The sequence below is a fragment of the Phaethon aethereus genome (assembly GCF_964289735.1).
Source record: "Phaethon aethereus genome assembly, chromosome: 5".
In the NCBI taxonomy this organism is placed as follows: domain Eukaryota; kingdom Metazoa; phylum Chordata; class Aves; order Phaethontiformes; family Phaethontidae; genus Phaethon; species Phaethon aethereus.
The window spans coordinates 36,474,719-36,500,098 of record NC_138579.1 but is presented as its reverse complement, the minus strand read 5'-3'; the positions used below and the strand labels follow the sequence as shown (position 1 = coordinate 36,500,098).

At 37.2% G+C, this 25,380-nt stretch overlaps 1 protein-coding gene across 1 annotated transcript in view; it reads right to left on the bottom strand.

Moving 5' to 3' along the window:
• RYR3 (ryanodine receptor 3) overlaps positions 1–25,143 on the bottom strand; it is a gene marked incomplete at both ends in the record, with an annotated part of 240,011 nt that extends 214,868 nt beyond the window's left edge. Inside the window, one exon of the mRNA XM_082000511.1 lies at positions 25,093–25,143. Within this exon, the coding sequence (XP_081856637.1) occupies positions 25,093–25,143 (51 nt within the window). The remainder of the gene's footprint in view (positions 1–25,092) is intronic.
• Between the last annotated feature and the right edge of the window lie 237 nt (positions 25,144–25,380).

Genomic DNA, 25,380 nt, shown 5'->3' with positions numbered 1-25,380 from the left:
GTGAATTACATAAACTATTTTTTCATACACAGAAAAATTTGAAAACGGTTACATGGTCACCCAGACAATATGAATATATAAATACTTCTGGAAGTTCCATTAAGGTTGGACATGGATTAACATGTAAAATCAGCATAAACAAAACACAGCTGTGAATGTTGGAAAGATCTGGACTAATCTTCTAATGCAAGCCTGAGAAAATTCCTTTACAGAGAGAGACTTGCTGAACTTTTCAACTTCATGTCACAGTAGCTGGGACATTAAATTTCTTTTTGCATGACTGGCTTGTCACTTGTTTAGCATCAAGTGTAAAAAATTATTTGATGCTTCTACTGCATGCTAGAAGAGTTGTGAAAGAGTATTTTCTGACTAGAATAATTTCAGAATTATTTATTAATGCCAAAGATAACTTTAAATTAAAGGAATAACTCTCGTCATTGATAAAAGACAAAAATATTTAACTAACTAGAGAGTCATCTGCTACAGCTAGCACTGTAATTTCATGGTGATTATACATCATTTATATAAATAAGTGACTCAAATTTCTAAAATAGATTTTAATTTTAAATACATTGTATTAACTGGAGATAGTTTAGGACCATAATGAAAAACTGGCATTTAGGTTTGCTAAGCCTGAAATTGCTTAGGAGATCTTACTATATTTTTATTTAAACACTTGGAGTAGGGTGTTTAAATGCTTCAGGGAGATTACACCATTAGTTAAAGTACAATCTACAGTTCAAGTATTCCATACCTCTGGTAAACATCATATGATTATTAACATAAACATTCACGTCCGCCTATTCTAAATCCCACATTTGGGAAAAAACTATATGCCACAAATCTTAATACATTCAGACCGGTCAACTGTTCATGATTTGAGCAGCCTTCATGAGATACCCTTCATGTTATAGCCTTCATGTTAATCTTTCTTCATTTTAAAAAAAGTAAACATTTTGTCCCAAGATGGATTTTACCCTGGACTGGATAACATATGCTGAAAACTTAAAATAAAGCCCATCTCCCAAGTAAAGTGCTTCACCTCAGAGTTTTGATTAAACATCTCAGCCTCAGTATCTCAGAACTGAACTGGTGGTTCTCAATATGACCAACAAACTTGGCAATGATAGAGGCCTGTACTGGTTTGCATTTGAAAAGACTCCTGTCTCCCTTGTTCCTACAAGCTTCTGTTTCTTTTCCTTGCAAAGAAACTTCCCAATATATCTCACTTAAATTACTTTCATTTGTCTAAGAGCACAAATTCAGTGACTCAATTGGCACTTCTCTGCTTTTTGTACAGAAAGTACAGAATTTTGTGTCCCTCCACAGTTTAAGTACTAATCTCATATTTTAATTCCAATGGTTTTACTTGAGTAGCTGTTTCATTTTATTCAATATTTTTAATTACTAAAGCTCTTTTTTATATTGGAACTTGTCAAGCATGCTAATATTCTACTCTTTTCCGCTTCCTACCTTCCAGGTAATATACTTTCTAGACCTCAGCCTCCTCTTGGCTTTCACTGACAACTTTTAAAAATACATAAGTAAAGCACAAAACTGAAAACAAATACTCAAGGCAATCAATTTCATAATCAAGATTATAATGGAATTTTCAATATATTAATTTTATCATGTGATGTCTGATTAATGTTACAAGAGCTTTTTACCAGACAGATGTGAAAGATTTGACTTTCTGAATTAAGACCACCTTTGTGGTCCGAGACTCTAGCTCACCAAACATAATCAAATGTTGGTCCAAGGCTACAACTCTTTGATAACATTACATGGAAAAATAAAAATAATTAAAAAAAATAAGCAGATGACAAAATACATACAGATAAATGAACTGAATTTTCTGTTCTGAATTAGGAAGCAGTGAAATGAGGTTGAGGCAGGAAGTGATATGACTTGCAAATCTGTTGTGGATCATGGGTCATCTGAGATAGAAGAAGAAACCATCTATTATACTCCTTTCTATAGAAATAGAGATTTAGCTAGATAGAATGTTTACTTAGTGCTTCAATTATTGTGAAAGAAAAAAATGAGCAAAGCTGTTTTATTTAAGCAGAAATCTCTTAGAGGCACGTTTGGGTTTTTTTAAAGGGAATTCAAAAATTATTACTCAGAAGACTTAATATTCTCATTTTCTTCCCTCTTCTTCTTTGAGGCTCTAATAATCTTAATTTTAAATAAAATCCTTTGTTCACCAAACTTAAGAAAATACTGCAATAAATCAGATGTTTATTTAATATTTATTCTACCATGCTAACGTAACAGATGCCCAATTTGGGGATACAAAGAACAAGTCATCTTGTTAGTACCGCTAAAAAGCGAAATAATAAAACTGTTGGTCTCAATTTTCTCCCTATACGACTGAAAATATTTACAAAAGATAATTTGTCTCACTAAATAGTAGTAGTTACTTGTTGTCACCCACAAGAAGACATGACGAACTCATCACACTCCGAGTTAAAAGACTAAATAAAGATTAATCACAGTGGCACAGAAGCCATTTCTGATTATGTTCAATTTTTAACCAGTGAGCTCTGCTTAATAAAAGTTTACACCAAAAATATAAAGGAAATTTTAAAAATCAAATTCCAGCTACTGCATATCATCAGTAGAAATAATGGTAAGCGTGACTAAAGGAAGCTGGGAAATATTTATAACTTGATTTTTCATGTCATACTGAAATTTTAATCCAGAGAACAACTTTTTGAGAAGGTCTGAAAGAATGACTTAAAAACAATTTAGCACATCAAAAAAAAATATAAAGATCATATTTACAAAACTTTCATTTGTATATTGGTTTGAAAACACACTCATTAAATAAGCCATGAGCATTTATCATATAAATGCCTATTAAAAAGAAGGAAAAGACTCTCTTGGATCACCTGACAAGAAATCCTTTCCAATTACTACCAGCCCTTAAACTGTGCTTTATCCTGTTTTAGAGGAGAGTATAGTTTGAGTATTTTAGCACAAAAATAGCACAAGCTATTATAACACAACATGGCTCTGAAACGCAACGTCCTAAAAGATTTAAAAAAATAAAAGTATGGCTTGATTTTGTGAAGTTAATTTGCACATTTTTGGTCAGTGATGGCCACGGAGTATAAAATAAAATTAATTTACATGTTAAGTATTAAATGTAATACTTAACATTGGTTAAGTATTACCTGGTCCTGGGGTTGTAACCACAACTTCCATCAAATCTGTTATTCCTGACAAACAGAAGTGAGAGGAGATTCCTATTCTGCTCATCTGTTAATGCAGCTTGTCTGGTAGGACCTGAAATAGATTTGACTTTACCAACAAAATGGTTGGTGCTATCATTCTAGAGGGCATTTAATCTTATGTTTTTCTAGATTAGAGTTTCAGCTAGGATAGGGATACATGCTCTCTGACAGTATTTTGTATGCAACATGAGACAAAGACAACCAATAATTCAAAGAAATAATTTCTTGTTTTAGTAAGATTCAAGCCCACAGAAGTGGGACATTCTTTAAAAATGCTGTACCCAGAGTACTACATGTAGTACCACTAAAGACTCTGGTGATACAAGCAAATAACAAAACAATTTCAGCTATACTAAAATGTGTGTATTTCAAGCTGTGCTAAATTTTTATAGCTATGTCTTCTACTAAGTAGAAAAAGCAGTAATTCTCAATAACGACTGAACAAAAAGTTTAAGAAAATCCATCTATTGTCACTCCTATCAGAATAGTAGCATACAGATTCATTTCAACACAGAATGATGTGAATGTCTCAGGCAAGTCATCAGTATTTCAGTATGGCTTCATTATAATGACTAAGCAATAGTACAATGATAGTAAAATGGAAGTTTAGGCAGAAGGACTAATATCAGTTGAATTGCCAACATGGTATTTGCTTAAGAGAGAACAGGTATAGAGAAAAAAAAAAAAAAATCTATATTCAGTATGCACCAGGTATTAGACTTCAAGATGTGACAGAACTTTCTCTCCTTGGTTATACAGGGACAGCTGACTAAAAATAACTGAAAACCACAAAAACATATGCCATTAGGTCTTGGATCAAATAATTTTCAGAAGCAGTCAGATCAGTGGTCTAGCTACTGACATGTCACTGTGATTTATAGTGAACACTCTTGTTTTGAGGAAAGTAGAAAACATTCACAACCTTCCCCTTCTTTGCACACTCCACAAATTACCATGCAAATCTCAGAAAGTCAGTTATCTTAAAACATTCTTCTGGAAACTTCCTCCCAAATCTTCAAATGTACAGGGATTACTTTATTTCTTATGTACTAGGCTACAGAACTCCTTGCAAAACCCTTGTACATTTCTTATTATAAAACCTATTTCCTCTGGTGTGTTTAATTCTTTCTGAACATGAGACTTTTACTTCAATATAATTCTTTAGAAAGGAATTTCTCTTATGCTATGAAACTGAATGAAAGGCACTTCTATGTAACTTACAGATTATCTCTGTCACAGCACTGTTTCTTTTCTAAAGGTCACAATTACTTCAGCATCATTTCATGCAAGAATATTTCCATGCTCATCATACTTCGTTTCCCACTTCCTGAACTTCAAAGCTGGCAATGGTACTGTTCCTGCAAATTGTGAGACTACAGTCTGACTCATCATCTTAGCATTCCTTTGTCCTTATCCTGGTTTTGTCTGCTTGTTCAGGAGGAAAACATGAGAAATTATTCTGAAGTGATGACATCCTAAACCAGAGGATCAATTGCATTCACACTTGACAAAACCTTGCTTAGGGGAAGAAGAGAAGCAGGCTGTTAAACGAGACTGGAGTAGATTTAATCATTAAATAAGAGAATTTTTCTAGTGTGACAAGATTCCTTAAGAGTTAAACTGGATATGGTTACCATGGAGCTAAGACTCCCACAGAAAAAAACCACAGCATTTTGAAACATTTGTTGGAAGCACACAGGCAGCCAACTAAATGACACTGCACCACTTTCAAGCTTTATTAGGTCACTCAAATTCTACCTCCAAGTAGAAACTCAGGGATAGGGATTTTTACAGGCTTTTACCAAGTATTTCAACCATAGCCTTTCTAATTTAGAAAACTTTGCCTGAGAACTGCAGATAAGATTCTTGTGCAATGCAAGACTTCACCATATTAATATAATTACTTGTTATCAGCAGTGGTTCCATGTAAACTGAGAGGCATGGTTTAACTGTGAATGTTAAAAAAAATAAAATTAAACCTACAAAAGAATGCTGACTTTCCCTTTCTTTGTTAGGAACTGCATTTCTATGGTTGAATTTGATAATATAAATGGCATTCCATGCCTTAAAGAATTACAGCTATAAAAATTACCTCTCAGTACCTGGACAAGACATTGCCTTTCATAAAATGGGTTTGTCTTTTGTCTTGCACCTAATTAACGCACACTCTAAAAAAAGAGGATTTGCCATAGCAGTAAGTGCATAATCAAGTTTTCTGGGAAATTTTTAGCATAATCTACTCTATAATCTGCAGAAGTAAACTATCATGCACTCATGGAGAAGGATAGTATAGCAGTTAGCTCTAGTTCTGCCCTAATGGTCCCCGATTGCCTGTTCTAGCTTGGATACAAGTTTTCGCTAAGTGCATCACGAGCACAATTCATTTAACCTTAGGGCTACTCTTGATCTCCACTATACATGAGCAAAAACATCTCACTATCTCATATAGCAATGTTAAACCATTGTTAAAATAAAATAAAAATATAAACATAAGCATGTTAAAAGACTGACATCCCTGTAAGTCAGAGACTTGCTTACATTTTCTTTTAACACTGTATTCTTCATAAACACTCAATGATCAGGAATGCCCTTCCTGCTACTTGAAGATGGCGCGCTCAGCGACAGAAATCCAGCTAAAGCCGTTAAACCCGAGTTTTGGCCTACAATCAAGCTACAGCGCTATTCCTAAATTCTTCCTTCTGACTTGGCACTGAAGACTTTTTTGCTGGCTGATTCTGTATCACAGAGTGCACTTCTGGAAAAGTCCTGTGCCTTGTACAACATAAAGCTGTGTAAGTAAACACTGTTAAGAACTAGTTCAGTCAACGGTAACACATACTCTGTTAACAGACTGCTCCATCCAAATTAATTCACCTTTGCCTCTCATGTTATTCGTATCTCCTCTATTACCATCACAATGAAAGGGCAAAGAGTAAGATGTTATACTGAAAACATGAGATTTTAGAATTATTTGTATTTCATACTGAAATATGTATCAGAGTTATGAAGCAGCTCAGCGGTTCCAGAGAATAATTTGCCAAAGCCAGAGCTGCCATTTTTCTCTTAAGTAAATACCCATACACCTACAGGGTCAGGAACCAGGATTGTTTCTATAAAGATTTAGAGAACTAAGAAAGATGAAACATACATTTTCTCAAAAGAAGGAGAAGTTTCAACCATTTTAACCTTTCTACCTGTTGTAACAGGTTCTCATGAGAAAAGTCTCTGAACAGGGTGCACTGAAGACAGCCAGAGATGGTATTTCAGAATTTGAAGGTCTGCAGAAATTCTAAGCCCATCTTCAAAAAAAAAAATTAGTTCATAACTAATGGTAAAAATGGCTATACATCTCAAGAACATGATTTCAGGCACTACTCAACAAAATTATGAAAGTGTTTGTCCTAAAATGGATTCCTGTCAAAGAGCCTAAGAAACATCAGAGATTTTCATCCGTAGAATTCCTCACCTTCTGACACGTTGACCTGTTTAGTTGGTGAGGGAAAGGCTGTAATGTTGTCTGCCTGGACTTCAGTAAAGCCTTTGACACAGTGTCCCACAGCATACTCCTGGAGAAACTGGTTGCTCGTGGCTTGGATTGGGCATACCCTTCACTGGGTAAAAAACCGGCTGGATGGATGAGCCCAAAGAGCTGTGATGAATTGAGTTAAATCCAGTTGGCAGCTGGTCACAAGCGGTGTTCCCCAGGGCTCAGTACTGCGGACAATTCTGTTTAATATCTTTATCAGTGATCTGGATGAGGGATTGAGTGCTCCCTCAGTAAGTTTGCAGATGACACCAAGTTGGACAAGAGTGTTGATCTGCTTGAAGGTAGGAAGGCTCTGCAGAGGGATCTGGACAGGCTGGATCGATGGGCCAAGGTCAACTGTATGAGGTTCAACGAGGCCAAGTGCCGGGTCCTGCACTTGGGTCATAACAGCCCCATGCAATGCCCCAGGTCTGGGGAAGCGCGGCTGGAAAGAAGCCTGGTGGAAAAGCACCTGAGGGTTTTGGTTGACAGATGGCTGAACATGAGCCAGCAGTGTGCGCAGATGGCCAAGAAGGCCAACAGCATCCTGGCCTGTATCACAGAACTGGCGTGGCCAACAGGATTAGGGAAGTGATCAGCCCCCTGTACTCGGCACTGGTGAGGCCGCACCTCAAATACTATATTCAGTTTTGGGCCCCTCACTACAAGGAAGACATTGAGGTGCTGGAGCACGTCCAAAGAAGGGCAACAAAGCTGATGAAGGGTCAAGAGCACAAGTCTTATGAGGAGCAGCTGAGGGAACTGGGGTTGTTTAGCCGGAGAAAAGAAGGCTGATGGGAGACCTGAAAGGAGGTTGTGGCGAGGTGGGTGTTGGTGTCTTCTCCCAAGTAACTAGCAATAAGACAAGAGGAAACTGCCTCTAGTTCCACCAGGGGAGGTTTAGATTGGCTATTAGGACAAGTTTCTTCACTGAAAGGGTTGTCAAGCATTGGAACAGGCTGCCAAGAGAAGTGGTTGAGTCACCATCCCTGGAGGTTTTTCAAAGACATGTAGATGTGGCACTTAGGGACATGGCGTAGTGGTGGACTTGGCAGTGTTAGGTTTACAGTTAGACTTGACAATCTCAGAGGTTTTTTCCAACCTAAATGATTCCATGATTCTTCCCAATGAGGCTATAAGGAGAAAGGATATTCCTGGAATTACTTCTTTCTGAATTAAAATTAAATATCCTTCAAAACTAAAATGTGATACTGAACAGAAATACAACCGTCAAAAGAAGAATACCCTTAAGCGTATCAAAAGCAGTACAAAGCTCCTCTTTAACCAATGCCAATATATAGACTAGTGACTACTTGAGTACCTGACATTTCACTACTTTGTCTAAAACGTTACAGGAAGTCACTGCACTGACACAAGATCACACATTTAACTTAGCATGAACTTGGGAAATATATTGCCCTCTACCTACCAGAACCTTGCCAGAAATACCTTCACATGACTTGTGGTACCAAACAGGCCAGGGACTTCTCCCAATGGGCAGTACAAATAAGGTCACCCTGGAGAATTAGCTTAGCTGTATGCACATAAACTGCGTGCTTCCATTTTGCCTAAAGGCTAGACAACTGACTGTGGCTATTTCATTTACTGGCACAGTCAGAGACTTCGCAGCCTTCAGAAAAGGGTTAAAAATGTAGCTTGTCTCTTTTTATGTTGGTCTCTAGGTTGAATTTATATTCTTTAAAATATGTCAATATGGCCTTGCTATGAAAGGTGAGCAAGTCCTGGCCAAGGAAATAGGAAAGTATTATATCACTGTCCAAGAAGTGGTTGTCACCTATGTTTAAGGGAGAATCAGCCAGCAGGACTATAAACAAGAGATAACAAATTGTGAGGAAACCAAAGATCCAGTCATATGAAAGTAAGCTAAACAAACTCAGGTTACTTATTCCAGAAAAGTCAAACTGGAGAGGGAAAAGAATTCGTCTTTATAAATGTATTGATAGGTGAGACTGTTGGCACACATAAAGAAAATCTAGAAGTATATAAATACATTTAAGCTGAAAAACTGAAGAAAGATTACTAGATCGGTGGATTGGTACCTTGATAAAAACAGCAGGGGATATAACTAGCTTTAAAATTGAACTTCAGTTCAAAATGGATTCAATGCCTCAAAAAGTTCTTTCCAGTTCTATGTTCCTGTGATACGTAAATAAATATTTCCACATGAAATGAAAACAAATGCAAGACTCATCTAAGCGACAATACTTCAGATGAATGCTGTGTGGTAAAAATGAGACAGAGACAGCAAACAAACACAAAGACTGGAAAGTCTCAGTGACTACCAGTCTGAAAAAGAACCTATGAAGATGAACTTTGAGAAATAATGACAGAAGTGTTCTCAGCAAAGTATCTGTTTGTTGTTTTCCTTCTGTCTTCAAAAAGGTGGGGCCTTGCTCATTTTTGAATGTAGATTCCACTTTGAAGTTTTCTTTTTCTATAAAAAAATACTTACTTATTTGTAATTTTCCACCAAGAACAAGCAAACTGCTTTTAAGAATCCCAATTTTGGCAAGCCATGGATGTCAAAATTAATGAAAAGCCTGCTATTTCTTATAATTTCTTGAATTTTTTATGACCTGAAGCAACAAGAGAAAAGAGGACTTTTGTTCTCACTCTGTTTTTTACAACCCGAGGTAGAGATAAAGGGGAAATGTGTATGAACTGGTGACTCAGCCTCTCTCTCTTTCCAATCTCTCCTTGTGAATATTCACTACTAATGTACTCACAGTGACTGAATATGACAATTCTTTGTCTCCCTCATCACATCTACCCCATATTTCCTTTTTTCTTTTATCACTATGGTATTACTATCCTTTTTGGATCTCACACCAAAAAAACATCCATCTCTGTGGGATAATTGCACCTCAGTCTTTTCCCTTTTCCTTCTTAGCACATTAAATAATTGTTGTCTTTTACAACTCACCCCTCCTTTAGCAGCCATCCCTTCAAACCAAGCAAATTCACATTTCTGTTAAATTTGTGGTACTAATCACAAATGCCCATATACAAAATATTCAAGTTTAGGGTTGTTTTACTGTTTTGGTTGGGGGGTCATCTACCATCTCCCACAGATGAAACTTCCCTGCAGACATAACCCACTGCCTCTTTTCCCTCTTCTCTGTTTTGGGGTGGGTTTGGTTTTTTTTCCTCCCTTTATTTTATTTAATACCTTCATTGTGCAGTGTAACAACGTTTCAATGGGGTTATGATTTACTCCTTTTCATACTGACCAACGTCTCATTTTCCTGGTATGCTCATCTGCAGCCTGTCCACCCACAGAAGAAAGTAAGCTCTTTGTATCAGAGCATGTATTATTTATTGTTTTCTTGTGTTTGCACAGCATCCAGTAGACCCTAGCCCTCATCTAGATGCAACAATATTACCAATTTTTTAATCAAAACCACTCAAATATTTTAAAAAAATTTGCTTTCCAAGACAGTCTATATATTTGTATTCAATCACAGGTACCAGACATTATTTGCTTGCTTACACTAACACCACAGCCTGAGGACGACTAGCTGCAAACATTAATGGAGTCCTTCAGAGCATAATTAATATGCTAAATCTGGCTAAAACCCAGATTTTAATCATGCTTCACTTAAGATGGTTTAAGGTAATTCTCTCAAGTTTGGTCATTATTAGATCACTGGACAGAAATTACTACCGCTCAGTGTAAGATAAGGAGCAGTGGTTCTACTTGTTTAACACTGAATCACTGTTTCACAAGCAAATCTTTATATAAACATAGAAATTAAACTTCCAATTAGTTTTGGTTGTTCAACATGCGCATTAGATCTCCCTCTGCATTGAAGCTTAGCACATTTGCCTTCCAACTAATTACTATCTAGCAACACCACACTTTCATCACATGTAACTACCAAGGACTGACCCTTACACATAGCTGTAACATTTTATCAAGTTCTACATATGAACATTACCCTAACTTGCAAATAACTGAAGCCAAGGCTTGCAAGCCAGCGATCCAAGAACAGCTAGTAGTCACAAGAGCCATGCAAACTATACATGTACTAGACAGAGAGTAAGCAGAGCGAACAGCAGTTGCTATACATATATAATATTGTAACAGGGGAAGAAATACTTGGGAAGAAGCACATGTTGCCATTGCTTCAGACCACTATTTTAGAAAAGCAGCACTTGCCCAGCATTGTCTAAGGCAACATTTCTGCAAATGCTGTAACTCCTCACCTCGTGTATCCCCCTCCAAAATGCTTACATGATCAATGCACAGTTATCCTACAATTAAACCCCTAACCTTGCATCTGACCAGTATGAAAAAGTACAGAACCCATAACCATTTAAAGAAACCAAACAATGATCGTGTGTGCCAAGAGCTCCAACTACATACATCTCTGCTTGATCAAAAGGAGATAGAAGTTACCCTTGAGACACCACTTCAACCACCAAAGGAAACAGTACCTGCACAGTGACATGATCTGATGGGGGCTAACTCAGCACTGCTAAAAGCTCACTACTTTTGCCACGTTTATACAGTATACATACATTTCAGTAAACAGTAACTGTTTCTTTGCCTGTGTCCTTTTTAGCTGCACTTGAGTGGAATAGCTCCGTGACTTCTATGGTCTACTGTGAAAACACCTGGCTCAAGAAGTGAGAAGAGAAAACAGAGTACTCAGAAGTTGGTGTCTGAATCTGGTGTTCTGAGGCACTAGGTAACTAACTTATACAGCTAGCTGATATGGTGTTTCCCTACAGCAACGGGTGCTGGAGATTTAAGGGATGCATACAAAAAAACAGCTGGATATTGTTAACTGATGTTGTCTGGAAGTAGCCTGATATCAAGATAATCTTCCATTTATGCTGCCATTGACTTCCGTTATTACTGCCACTGACTTTTTTTGATGAACAAAGAAAAGAAACACAAATGTGAAAGATAACAGTAGTAAATGGATTAGGATAAAGTTAGATTGCATGAACACATGATAGAGCTATGCAATTACATGTTTAATTTTCTAAACAGCCCTAGAAACATTCTACTGATATCACAGATTACCTATACCACTATCATCTTTTGGCCATCATTTTTTTCCTTGAAGATTGTGTCCCCCATTTTCTATGTTGCAGTGAATGGATTTCACCCTTTAGAATGTTGTGATTTATGATTCTAAATGGTCTTCACATTGGCAAGGATAGGAAAGGTCATATTGCCACCCTAACTGGCAAGTTAAGCCCTGAACACAGGCCCGTATTTAGTAAATGTTGTCATTTAAGCCTAAGGTTAACCTTGAGAGAAGCTGACTTGGGAAGGTCTCCAGCAAATAAAAATGGGTAAGTCTTTCTAACAAAAACAAATTTCTGTCATGAAATTAAAATTACATGTTCAGAATGAATCTAGAATCTTCACATAAAATCAAGCTTCCTGAATTTCAAATTAATCACAGAGAGACTGTACTTCCTGATTCAGCCTCTCTCAAAGTTGTGGTTTTTTCAACAAGGCACCAGTGGATACAACTTTACAGCTTCTTGCTTGTGCAACAGTATGACAAGAAATAGGAACTATACTCTGGTTAGCAGTAAAAGGTTATTAACGACAGCTTCTGTAATGTATCTGCATTTAGGCTAGCTAGGGCATTCATGACGAGTCATCAGATTGTGGCATTTCAAAGCAAAAATGAGCAAAACCCTAAGGAAGAAAAACATTTTCTCTTAGTAAAGTAAATTCTTCAACACTAACAACATATTTTCATAAGTAGAAAGCTTAAACGCAAGTGATAACCTACTTTTTTCCTCCTTGAGGAAACTCATTATTGTGTAACAACTTAGTGATAAGAGTGTATTCTATACTGGAAAAACAATCTGGCAGTTCAAACAATGTTTACAACAAACGACATATCATACCAAGTTCTTCTTTTAGACCTCACCATTTGTTTATGTCTAGCTGGTTTAGTAGCTGCTATATGCTGCTCTTAACTTTCACACTCACGTGAGGATACAATACAGCATAGTTAATTTTGTGCATAAAGGAGATAGGGTGCAAAACATGTAACTGAAACAATTCTGAAACTAGGGTTGATTTGAGTGAGTGAAGCTAAGTAGTTCTACATCAATCCAAGTTTGGTGTATGAAATAGTAAGAGCTTAGTATAGCAAACTGAACCAACAATGGGAGAATGTTCACGTCACTGGTGAAGAATATAATCCCACATCCCATACCCATAACGCCATTATATTCACTTCTATGAAATAAACTTTGGCCAGTAAGTTTGTCTTTTCAGTGCTGCATAAAATCATTACTTCAAAACCATAAGGGTGGGAAAAAAAAGTCTTATAATAGTTGCTGAATTTTCCTTGTCTTGTAAAACACAAATGTATATTAACACACTTGTATTATTGAAGCTTTTTTTGTTAAGTGCTATTGTAGTTGATTTCCTTATGTATGTGCAAAGCAACCATTTTTTCCCATCTTTATAAAATCAAAATATTAAAAAGAAAGTTTTAAACACTACAAGAAATACCTCAACATAATTATTATTTAAAAAAATACATCAACATCTTTACTAAAATTAAGAAAAAAATGTTACAGGTTCTTTTAGACACAAATTCAAAGATAATCCTAAAATCCAAATATTCTACATTCAAAATACCTAGTACAATATGAGATGCAGTGTCAATTAACTGTACAGATGGAAAGATTTTGGATCTGTACAAGATCCAAAATTTTACCTTATTTCATAGAATCATAGTATGGTTTGTGTTGCAAGGGACCTTAAAGATCATCTAGTTCCAACCCCCCTGCCATGGGCAGGGACACGTTCCATTAGACCAGGTTGCTCAAAGCCCCATCCAACCTGGCCTTGAACACTTCCAGGGATGGAGCACCACAACTTCTCTGGGCAACCTGTTCCACTGTCTCACCATCCTCATAGTGAAAAATTTCTTCCTTATATCTAATCTAAATTTACCCTCTTTCAGTTTAAAGCCATTGCCCCTTGTCCTGTCACTACATGCCCTTGTAGAAAGTCCCTCTCCAGTTTTCTTGTACTTTTCCAGTACCCCTTCAGGTACTGGAAGGCTGCCATAAGGTCTCCCTTCTCTTCTCCCAGCCTGTCCTCATAGGAGGGGTGCTCCAACAGGTCCATGTCTTCTCTGTGCTGAGGGCTCCAGAGCTGGACGCAGTACTCCAGGTGGGGTCTCACAAAAGCAGAGTAGAAGGGCAGAATTACCTCCCTCAACCTGCTGGCCACGCTTGTTTGGATGCGGCCAAGGATACGGTTGGCTTTCTGGGCTACAAATGCACATTGCCAGCTCATGTCGAGCTTCTCATCAACAAACATCCCTAAGTCTTTTTCCTCAGGGGTGCTCTCAACCCATTCTCTACCCAGTCTGTATTTGTGCTTGGCATTGCCCCAGCCTATGTGCAGGACCTTGCACTTGGCCTTGTTGAACTTCATGAGGTTCGCACGTGCTGAGCTCTCAAGCCTGTCAAGGTCCCACTGGATGGCATCCCTTCCCTCCAGCATGTCGACCACACCACACAGCTTGGCATCGCTGGTAAACTTGATGAGGAAGCACTCAATACCACTGTCCATGTCACCGACAAATATGTTTCCACTTTATGGAAGCAATTTTTAAAAATTTAGGGATACCTTGAGCGAAACCACAATACACAAAATATGTAAATCATGAATAAAACCAAACACATAAAGCAAACACGAACAATTGGCATTCCCAGTGACTGATGGAAGAGACTTATATTGATAGAGTTTCTTTAAAGGGTTGTAACAGCAGAAGGTTCACTAAAACTGATAGATTTCTGTTTAATGAGACTTAATTGGAACTTTTATAATAATCATCAGTGATCACTGATTCCAGTGATGAATACCTGTCCATAAGAATCGAAGTTTTGTTTAAGTGTTAGTATTGAGGTACTACTCCAGTATTGAAGCACACAACTGTGTTACCCACTCACTGGGCGGAGTTATGTTAAAGACGGGGCCAATTTATTAATACCTAAGACAGTCACCTAAGATCCAGTATAGTAAGAGAAAGTTCTTGACATTTTGGAAAGTTTTCAGCTCACATTTTTTGTTACATTGTGTAAAAAGCATCCAACATCCCAGTTGAAACACCTGGGTGATTCAGCCATCAGAAACGCTATTCACCATCAGCCGTACCCTGTAAATTCACCTACACCAGATTACCTACAACTATTTCCAGGCATAGTAATAAAATAACTAAAATAAATGAAGATAATGAAGACTGAATTCCACATTACTCAGGCAAGACTATTTCCAGGAGATTGGCAAAACCTTACTAAGAAAGCAAGTAAGGAGTCTTAAATTCAGTCTATAGCAACTCACAATTCTTACAGAAAAGGTTTAGGGTCTGCAAATAAGAAAGTTAATATTGTTCTCTGCATTTTAAAAACCTCACTCCTTATTCATTCTTATGTATGTAAATAGCACATCAAGGAAAAAAAGCAAAGTTTTAAATGAAGGTTTGGCACACATTATTAATATAATCACTATTTACTTCCCACAGTGACTGATCAGGAAATCAAGTCTTATTAATCCCTATTAACACTTTTTCCTGTGATGGTCAACATGCATGCAGCAAAGAACCTTTTGTCCTGTGAATGTTCTTCACAGGGAGGGTTACCTGGTAACAACATATGGAGGCATGACATACACAATCAGATTGAGGTCCAACTGCTAAAGTCTACCTTTCCCAGCTTTGGCTACATAGGAACTATAAAGTCTATTGATTTTGATCTTTTGGAAAATGCAAGAGAAATGGATATGGATTTTAGAAGAAGGTTATGCAAGTATCTTGGAGTATAATAGTGACGATTGGGGTTTTGGGTTGTGTTTTTTTTTTTTTTTTAGTCAAAATGTTAATTGACTGTGCACTGACTGTATCAACACTTCTAGACATCAAACAGCTTCTGAATTCCACAAACTACTAACATTAAGTATCTTTAATATGTACCAGGTGTATAGGTCTTCTGGGCATTTTCCATATACAGAAAAGATGAGAGAGTGCAGTCAGTGAACTTCAGAGAGAGTCTTGGAAGATGGAAGTCATTTGGCCTTAAGCATTTTAGTGAATCATCTGAGGCATTTTAGTATATATTCTAAGCTTGAATGATCCTTGTGCTCCCATTTGTACATGGTACTGCTGATGCAATCTGAGAGCATGGTAAATCTTCAGCATTTTAAATTAGTTCTGCATCTGCTGCTCAACAGCTATTTCAAGTCTCCAGGTTGAAATTCTATTGTTTGTACAAGTAATTTGTAAAGTATTTCATTTAAGTTGCAGCTCTTTTGTATTATATTGTTACTGGAGAGAATTTGAGTTGTTGCGATTGGGTCAAGGGAAGTTGGGTTTTCCCGTACAAGGTATCATCCCGGAGAAGAGAAGGTTCAGGGAGACCTTATTGCAGCTTTCCAGTACTTAAAGGGGGCTTCTAAGAAAGATGGGGACAGACTTTTTAGCAAGGCCTGTAGCAATAGGACAAGGGGCAATGGTATTAAACTAAAAGAGGGTAGATTTCGACTAGATCCAAGGAAGAAATTTTTCACCATGAGGGTGGTGAAACACTGGCACAGGTTGCCCAGGGACGGGGTAGATGCCCCATCCCTGGAAACATTCAAGGTCATGTTGGATGGGGCTCTGAGCAACCTGATCTAGTTGATCAGGTCCCTGCTCATTGCAGGAGGGTTGGACTAGATGACCTTTAAAGGTCCCTTCCAACCCAAACCAGTCTGCGATTCTATTGGAGAACCTGGTTGACTGCTGAAGTAGCTGAAATGCTCAAGATAGAAAAAGATGTTTGTTGTGGACTAAAAACAGCTCACACATGTGCTGACCACTTGTCTTATTGAGGAACTAGCACTATTTGGATATTTATTTGGATAAAAGACCAGTAGAAGAAACAAACCTGATATTACTACTGAATCTTTCACCTTATGTTGCTGTTGTCTCTGCCATTGCTTCTATTGACTGAAGCTGCCACTCCTCACCATAGACAGGATGTGCCAGAAGAGGGAACTGGAAAAGAGAGGTTACCTGATCAACAGACTGGCCATCAGCTCCTATTTACAGCTGAACCACATCTGTTAAGACTGAGAGCTGACTGACAGCAGGTGTGCAATAGCTGACAAACACATGTATGTATGCATCATACTAAAGGTGAGACACTACCAAAAGCAGATCTAGGAGTGGAAAAAAAAAAATAATCAATTTCCCTGTAGGTTTTTATAATTCCTATGCATATCCTAATCTTGAACTACTGTAGACACACTCTGAGGATGCCACATATTTGCCAGTTGTGCTTCAGAACATCACGGTAATTTTCAGAAAACAAATGACAGAAGTTACCCAAGCAGATGAAGTATTTAGGAGGAAAATGTCTTCTGCAACTAGAACAACATACGTTCTTTTCGAGTAATGTCTGGTACACAATCTTAAATCTTACAGCACCAAAACCACTACATCCTACTAACTCATAGACATAAGGAATGGTCTGGTGACATTTTAATGACATTAAAGACAGAACGTTAAATTTAAAATTTCTACACTGAGCAAATACACCAAGATATTAAGGCATACATTAATGCCTCATGTTTGCTTTCTGAATTTTTTAAAGTGTGTTTATGTTAGCAATTGTTTTCTTAAATTGAGACAATAATTTTATTGTCTATAGAGGTCTGTGCTTATTATATCTCTGCACTGTTATTATGTGCCATTTGGGAAATTGTGCGTTTCATGAATGAAGTCAAGAAATACATGACTTTAAACTAGTGTCCTGTGATTTAATTCAATATATTCTAAATAACTGCATGCCAAATTTATTTTTTTCTCCTCTCTGCCCACAACGCTGTTTTCATTTTTGGAATCTGTACCTAATGCACCTGGCAGCATTTGGCTGTGTGGTCACAGCACTGCCATGGGAACTGAGAAAGAAGCAATATCCACAACTGGATTTCAATATGAATCATATCCAGTTAGCATGGCAGGGGATTAGAAAGAAGGCACAGAGATCAGGCAACCCACTTGCCGCATTCTATAAATATGTGGGAACATCACTAGCAAACTCACTGTTTATTACCAAAGATAATAATCCCCCTTCAGACACCAAAAAGCAGAGCTTGAGCAGAAGACAAATCCCCACAATAGCCATCAGTGGTGCTATGAGGAAATAGCGCAATGTATGTTTGGGGTATTAATTTAGAATCGTTGCATAGTCACAAATCCTATCAAAAGGCTTTTAACTTGCTGACTTTCTAAGGTGAGACTGAAAAGTTTTGTTTGACTGTAACAAATTCGATGTTATTTCAGCGGACCTGCATTGACACTGATATAAAAAAAAAAAAAAAAAACTAAAAAAAGGAAAAGAAACAGACAATGAGTTAGATCTATCCTAAGAGAATATTCCTGACTATAGTCAATGTTGGAATTATTTTGTAACAGTATACTTTCTTTATAATACTGTAATACATGCACTGATTTCTTTTTGAAATAGTAATTTTTTTCATTTAAGCTGCAGAAAGAAACAGTAGTAAAGAATGATGCTGAGTTCACGTAGTACAGAGTTGCTTTGTTTTTAACTCACATAGACTGGGCTAATATGAAGCAGCTTGCACAAGTGCAACTCATTACATATAATCACATATATATGTATATATCCCATATATACATATATTGTATGACATGTATACATACATGTATCATACATACATGTATTATCATTACATATCCTACAACATGCAATGTTGTACAACACATCTCTAAACGTTACTGCTCTATGATCTTGTAGGAAAAACTAGGTTTTACAGTCTATTCAGATCCATGCTAAGGAAAACGTAAGGAAGGTCTGTGAAACAGACCAAACAACATACCATCTCCAACAGCAGCCTGCAGTGTCAGGACCTTTAGAAGTGCACCCCTAACACAACTACCTTCAGTTTAACTGAGAGAATCCAGCATTCATCTGTGACTAATCATGACATTAAGTGTTACATCTGCAAAAACTCTATTTGCCCCTTCTCCTTTCTGCGCGCTTTTACCTGACATGGTCTTTCAAGACACTATCACCTAGCAAATGCATTTTCCCCAGAATATTTATTAAAGTTTGTTTTTTTTTTTCTCATGACACCCATGAAGCTACTTTATAATACGTTCTGTAACTAGAACATAAAAATTACTACCTAACAACATGTTGGATATCATTTCACTGCCTTCTCATATTCCCTTTTTGTCTTCCTCTGTTTTCTTTCTTCTTACTTTATTTGCAAGCTTTTGGCAGCATAAACGTTCCACTCATTCTGTATTGTACCACAAACTAGGAACAGACCTCAAGATCCTAACTCAGAGTATAAAACCCAAGTATATCAAGACAAATCATGTGAAGTTCTATGAAATTATAATACAACCGTGGCTATATTACCCCTCTTCTCCTCAACAGCAGCTATAAAATTACAACCATTAAATAAATTTCAACTTTCATTATATTAAACATACCATTCTACTTAAGTGTTTCCCTTTTCACCTAAACATGGCGGAATTTTCCCAAAGAGCTATTCCTTACCAGGAGCCTGAAATACCTGCTTAAATGAGAGGATTTCACTCCAAAAGAGAAATTCTTACAAATGACTTGAATAACTCTGATATAGATATCAAGTCACTGCTGCAGTGTGTCCACGGCTAAAAAACAGACACCCTATACAGTCTGAAGGAATAACTGTTGTGTTTATAGTATGGTAGAGCATTTGGTTAAAATTCTGCCTTGAAAAGGGGCTGCAATTAATTGCAGAATCTCTCATCTTTATTTCATCAAAAGTATACACTTACAGCATACTGTAAATCTATCTTACAGTATTATCCAGACCTTCACCAAGGAAACAGTCCTAGGCAAAGAATAAGCCTAAGCTATCTGTTTTGCATATAGTGATAAACTGGACAAAACTATTCAAAAAGTTGAGAACACATGCTGGGAGCAAAGCACAATTCAATGGGAGAAAATAAGCAGAGCAACATTATTTACGAGGAAGGACACTACACGTTCTACGAAACTTAAGTCAGGATAAATTAATAAAATTAAGTATCATTTCCATGGTAGAAACTGAAGGATAATAAGGCAAGAAGAGTGATTGCAAGTAACTATACTGGTAATAGCCTGAAGTCTAAGCAGCAAAAAGCAAGCTATTTGAAAGCCTTTTTTTTCCTTTTAAATGGAGTGGAAGCGACATGATAGATTTTTTTGTTTTGTTTGTTGTACAATTTTTGTTCTTCTTCTTAGAAGACTTAGAAGTATGGACAGCATACAATTGTTAAAAATTGTGGCAATAGGATAAGGGGGAGATTTAATGCACAGAGATAAAAAGATACACAAATACATAAATATTTAATAAAAAAAAACATTTAATCTCCTAATACACACTGGTTCTCAGAAGCAATGTAAGTTTTATGTAACATTATTCTTCCTTATTTTACCTTTTTCTGAAAGGGAATTGACTGACTAATGGACAACTACTGTTTCAATGAATTGCAGTACCTTTCAGTGACAACAGACAAAATGTCCTAATTAATTTGAAAACGATACCACAGAACACACTCAGCTGTCCAAGAAGCACACAGAACCTGCGGCAGCTACCTTAAAAAGGGCTTCAGGAAAATTCCACTGATTGGATTTTAAGGTGTTCCTTAGCCTTTGTGACTTTCATATAAATGATATAGAAATGTATCTATCGTAACCTCATACACAACTCACTGAGAACAACTTTCATATTTTCCCAGTTTTTAATTAACCACTGCTAAGAACTTCGCCCTAGAAATATCTTCCATTATTGTCTGACATTTGAACGTTGATATATCCGTTTGCAAGTATTTCTCTGGCGGGCGTTATATAGCAGATATCCGTACTTTACTGAACCAAGCCACAGAGATCTGTGCTACAGAATATCAGCATGCAGTTAGTAGCATAACTATTAAGTTGGATTATTAAGAATTAATTATTTTAATGTTTCCATCTCACACATTCTTTTTTATGGCACAAGGAATACACCACTAGGGACACAGACTTGATAGAACAACATGTCTTAAAAGCCTCTAAAGAACGGGTTTTATGACACACTAATCCTGGGTAAACAGAAGTGCTTTAGTACAACTCCTAAAATAATAAAAGAGGCATGATATAATCATTTTTATATTTAGCAACAGTGAAAATTATTGGGGAAAAAAAAATCTCTCATACTATACCTGACAGTTCATACTGTAAGCTGAGATAACTTCCCATCTCATCTGTAACATCTGAACAGTAGAAGAGCTCATTTTCAAGCAATATAGATAGAAAAGTGTATCCACACACAAATGTATATGAGCCACAAAATTTTCTTGATTCTGAGCAGCAATTTAAAACATAAATGATCAAAAACATACCAAAAAAAAATATGTAAACTCACTGTGTAAATCTGTGTACATGAAGTAGATCTTGAAAATAATTAAATCCAAATATTCTGTTCTAGGTCTTTGCTATTTAAGTATACAACAGATAACTACACCCAGTCTATGACAGAAAAGAGTTTCCCAGCCCTATCTGTAAATTGGAGAGGTTTATCAGAACAGTTAAAATTAGGTCATTGAGACAATCTGTTAAAGGAGCAAAAGTCTAAGAAAAATCAATTGTTAAGGCCTCAGAGAAATGAAGAATTTGTGGCCAGTTGGGGAGTTGCGCATACAGAAACACATGCACAAAGGCATACACACACTAATACCCAAACACACCAACACACATTCTGTTCAAATACACGGAAAACAAGGCAAAACTTTCTTGACTAATGTGTTATGAACCATCTTAAAAAAAAAAACAAACCACAAACATAACCCCAAACTATTTGTATTAAAATAAGTGTAAACACTTTCCATAAATACAGTGAACTTCAGGAAAAATAACAAAGCCATACATCTATTAACTAATGTTACCCCCATAATTTACACTCCTAGATGGCAAACAAGCTTGACGACCTTCACTACATGTACATTTAAACCACTCCCATGCTTTGGGTGGGGGTCTGAACTCCACACACCTCCCCCTGCCCCATCCCCTTTCTCCAGTCAAGTGACTCTATGGGTATTTCTGATGGAGGAAGACAAAAGCTATCTGCTCCAAGGCATCACCTCATATTTGATTAATTCAGCAGCAGTGGGAATGACAGAGAATTTCCAGAGAAGGGAGGACTTTGTCAATTTGTCACAGTAGTAAAGTCCCAGCAGCTAGGAAATACTCGACAGAATGCTTTATACTCACTCATCCACATCACCAAGGGCAACAGGGTTCCTTCTATATCCCTCAGCATGTTATCTCAAAAGAGCACAGGTTAACATATGTGTTCTCACCCTACACTGCATAAATGTTACCTTCATTAATTTCTCATGTATTCACACCTTAGGAAGGGGTAACAAACAAACAGGGGGAAGTCCTCTAAAGAACAAACATTACCAAGACAGGAAACTAAGAGAGAGCAGTATCGCATATTACACACACGTACCAAGTGCTTTGCTTCTCCCTGCCATACACGACACACAAGTAGGCACACATACTCTGAACATCCAGAGTCAAATCCAGATAAAAGCCACCAAGCAGGAAATGAAAGAAACAATTCCAAGCATTATTACAGAAACAAAACACTAAAGTTTTCATAACAGTGACATAGCAGCAGGGTAGAAGTGCAAGAAAAAAAAATGTGTGTATTGATATATTTATTTATATGCATACTAGACGTACAGGTCAGGGAAAAACTAAGAAAGGAAATTGCACTGTTTTAGTAACAACTTCCTTTAAATCCTACCATTCCATATAAATACTTAATACAGGAGCCGGAACTTACTTGAAGCGAGTACTGAAGACAGACTACTACTGCTACAACAATGATGGCAATGAAAATGTTCTTGTCCTCTCCTCTCTGGAATTTGTTCTTAAGGTCTTTGTCATTCCCACTGTTGCCAAATTAATCAAATATGAGGAATGTGTTGGAGCAGAAAGTGATAGTGAAAAGCCTTCCATCAAGGTTTATAAACATGCCCTCAAGTCTGCTGCTCCCTAGAAACAAATACAGGTATAATTTTTATGCATTACTGAGCTTCTAGCCTTTCTATATGAGCACAGAGTCTAAAAATGATGCAGAAAACTATATAATAACTTAGATCCGGAAGAAAAAAAAAAAATCATGACCAACAAAAAATGGGGGACAAAGGGAAAGTCTGCCTTTAAGGAAGCAAAAATTAATTTTACTAGATTTTTAAGAGTTAGTTCTCTTGATTTCAAAAAAATACTGTAGGATATTTTTGGGTCAAAAGAGATCTAAGCTTATTTTATACCTCACCAAGAAAGAGCTATCTGAGCACCTAAAACATCCTAAAATAAGAAGAGAGATGAACAATTTCAAAGGAAGATTCAGCTACACAAGCCTGGGAAACATTCACTATCAATGCAAGTTTCCCAGAAAACATTTTGATCTGGAGAAGATCCCGATTGATCAACAATTTCACTGGAAGACTTCCCAAAGGGCTACTGAACTTCATGTTGGTATGTACAGTGTTTAGGTAGCAATAAAAGCTGTAAGTAGTAAGTACTGAAAGTTTACAACACTGTAGCACTCTACCTAATAAATGGTTCCTTTCTTAGTATATTGCAAAACAATTGATCCCTTCTCCATGAAGGTGATGGAAGTTATAATGGAGAGGAGACAGCAGTAACTGATATGATTGTTCACAGCAAGGAGATGCTGGGGCTTCAAAGACAGAAATCCACTCCATTTTTTTCCCTGTAAAATATTTCCTACCACCACACAGAAGGAACACTTCTGCATAGTCTCCCTTCTGCTATTTCCATTTTCGGCCCCCACCTCTATTTAGTGCTTTATTTTACTATGGGAAAGAAGTGCAATACTTAGCATAAGAAACTGCCATCTCATGTACACACAGGCTATCTACGAATAGGCAAAGCTTCTCACTTCATCACTGAGCAAGACTGTTCAGTCAAGGCAACACCTTAGAAAGTGAAAGGATGAAGGACATTCATTTAGAGCTCTAGGCTCAGATAAAAGCACCTTCTCCTAAAGGCTGAGTAATCCACTAAACTATGTAATATAGATACCTCTAAGAAGTGGAGGGAAGGGATGCTGGAAAGGACACTTCATTATGATGATCCATTTCCCTCCCTCCATGAAATTCTTCCAGGCTTAAAAGTGCTCATGACACTTCATCACACCTAAACAATTTACATAAGCAGCAGCAGCCATCACCACTCTCCAACCTTTAGTTCCCAGAAGTAAGTATTTCCAGCCTCCCAGAAATCAGCCTTGTAATTTCCTACTTTGGGCATTTAGCATGTTTTATTTTGGAGAACTGTCCTTCTAGAGTTGTATCAACTCTAGAGGAGACTGTTTCTGGAACATTATTTGTGATAAATGTGAAGTAAAGATAGTATGGAAGGAGGAGGGAATACACATATCAATAGCATTTTTTTTCATGCTAGTTACACAACAACACACTCTTAGTCATGCAGGGTAAAAATAATGAGACACAAGATGACACATGAAAAGGATCTTATCCTCTTCCCAAAAATTAATGCACGAACACTACTTGCTTAAAAGTCCAAATTGGTTGTCATACTAGATTTGTGTAAAGCTTTAGGAAAGAATGGTGTGAGGGCTCTTTATAGAAAATTACACCAAGTGAAGGCTATTTCACTAATTAACACCCATTCCCAAAGCAATCCTTATCTCCTTTTAAAATAAGCTTCTTTTGGGCAGAGAAAGGACCCCAAACATTTGCAGAGCCCTAACTTCAACATCTGTTGGTATTCCCTACACACAAGTGTGCTTCTGTGTGCATGTTTATCAGAAGAGGTCATCAAGGGCTTGCTTGGTTTATTCATCATTTTAAGGCTCTCCTATTTGCAAAGCTTCTGTTAATGTCAGTGAAATCTAACCTAGACAGAAGTTTCAGAGGTCAGATATTTGGCATGCTACATTTAGAAACCCAAGTACAAAGTTGACGAGGACGCTTCAAACACAGGGGATTACAGCGGAAATAGGTCTCCTTATACCAAACAGGCTATTGAGCAGATTCAAGAAATAACACACTGAGACTGCCTGATGCTATTAAAGCTCATATTCTGGTTTTATTTTTTTCCACTGAATAAATCAATTCTCCCATTTGGCAAAGCCCAGCAGAGAAATAACACTTACTTTTAATACAACAGAAAAGGAATAGATATGAGACATAAAATCATGTACTACATGACCTATAAAAAGCAGATACTTACAGTTCGTAGGAACTGTATTTCATCTTCCCCTCCTTCACCCCCTTCAGCCATGGCTCTTGAGGAGTCAGCTCTGCTGAGACTCTGATCGCCTCCACCGTCAGCTCACTGCACTCGGTACAGCTCCTCTTCTCCTATCAGTATTAGCATATAGCTAATCCACAGCCATATAGGGAGCTCAGCTAACTCCACTGCACTGCAGACTGTCAGTCAACCCCCTCACTGCCAGAGCCAACTGCGCTGCTTTTCCAGCTCATAGCAAGCAATTCTTTTCCTTTCCTCTCTACCCTA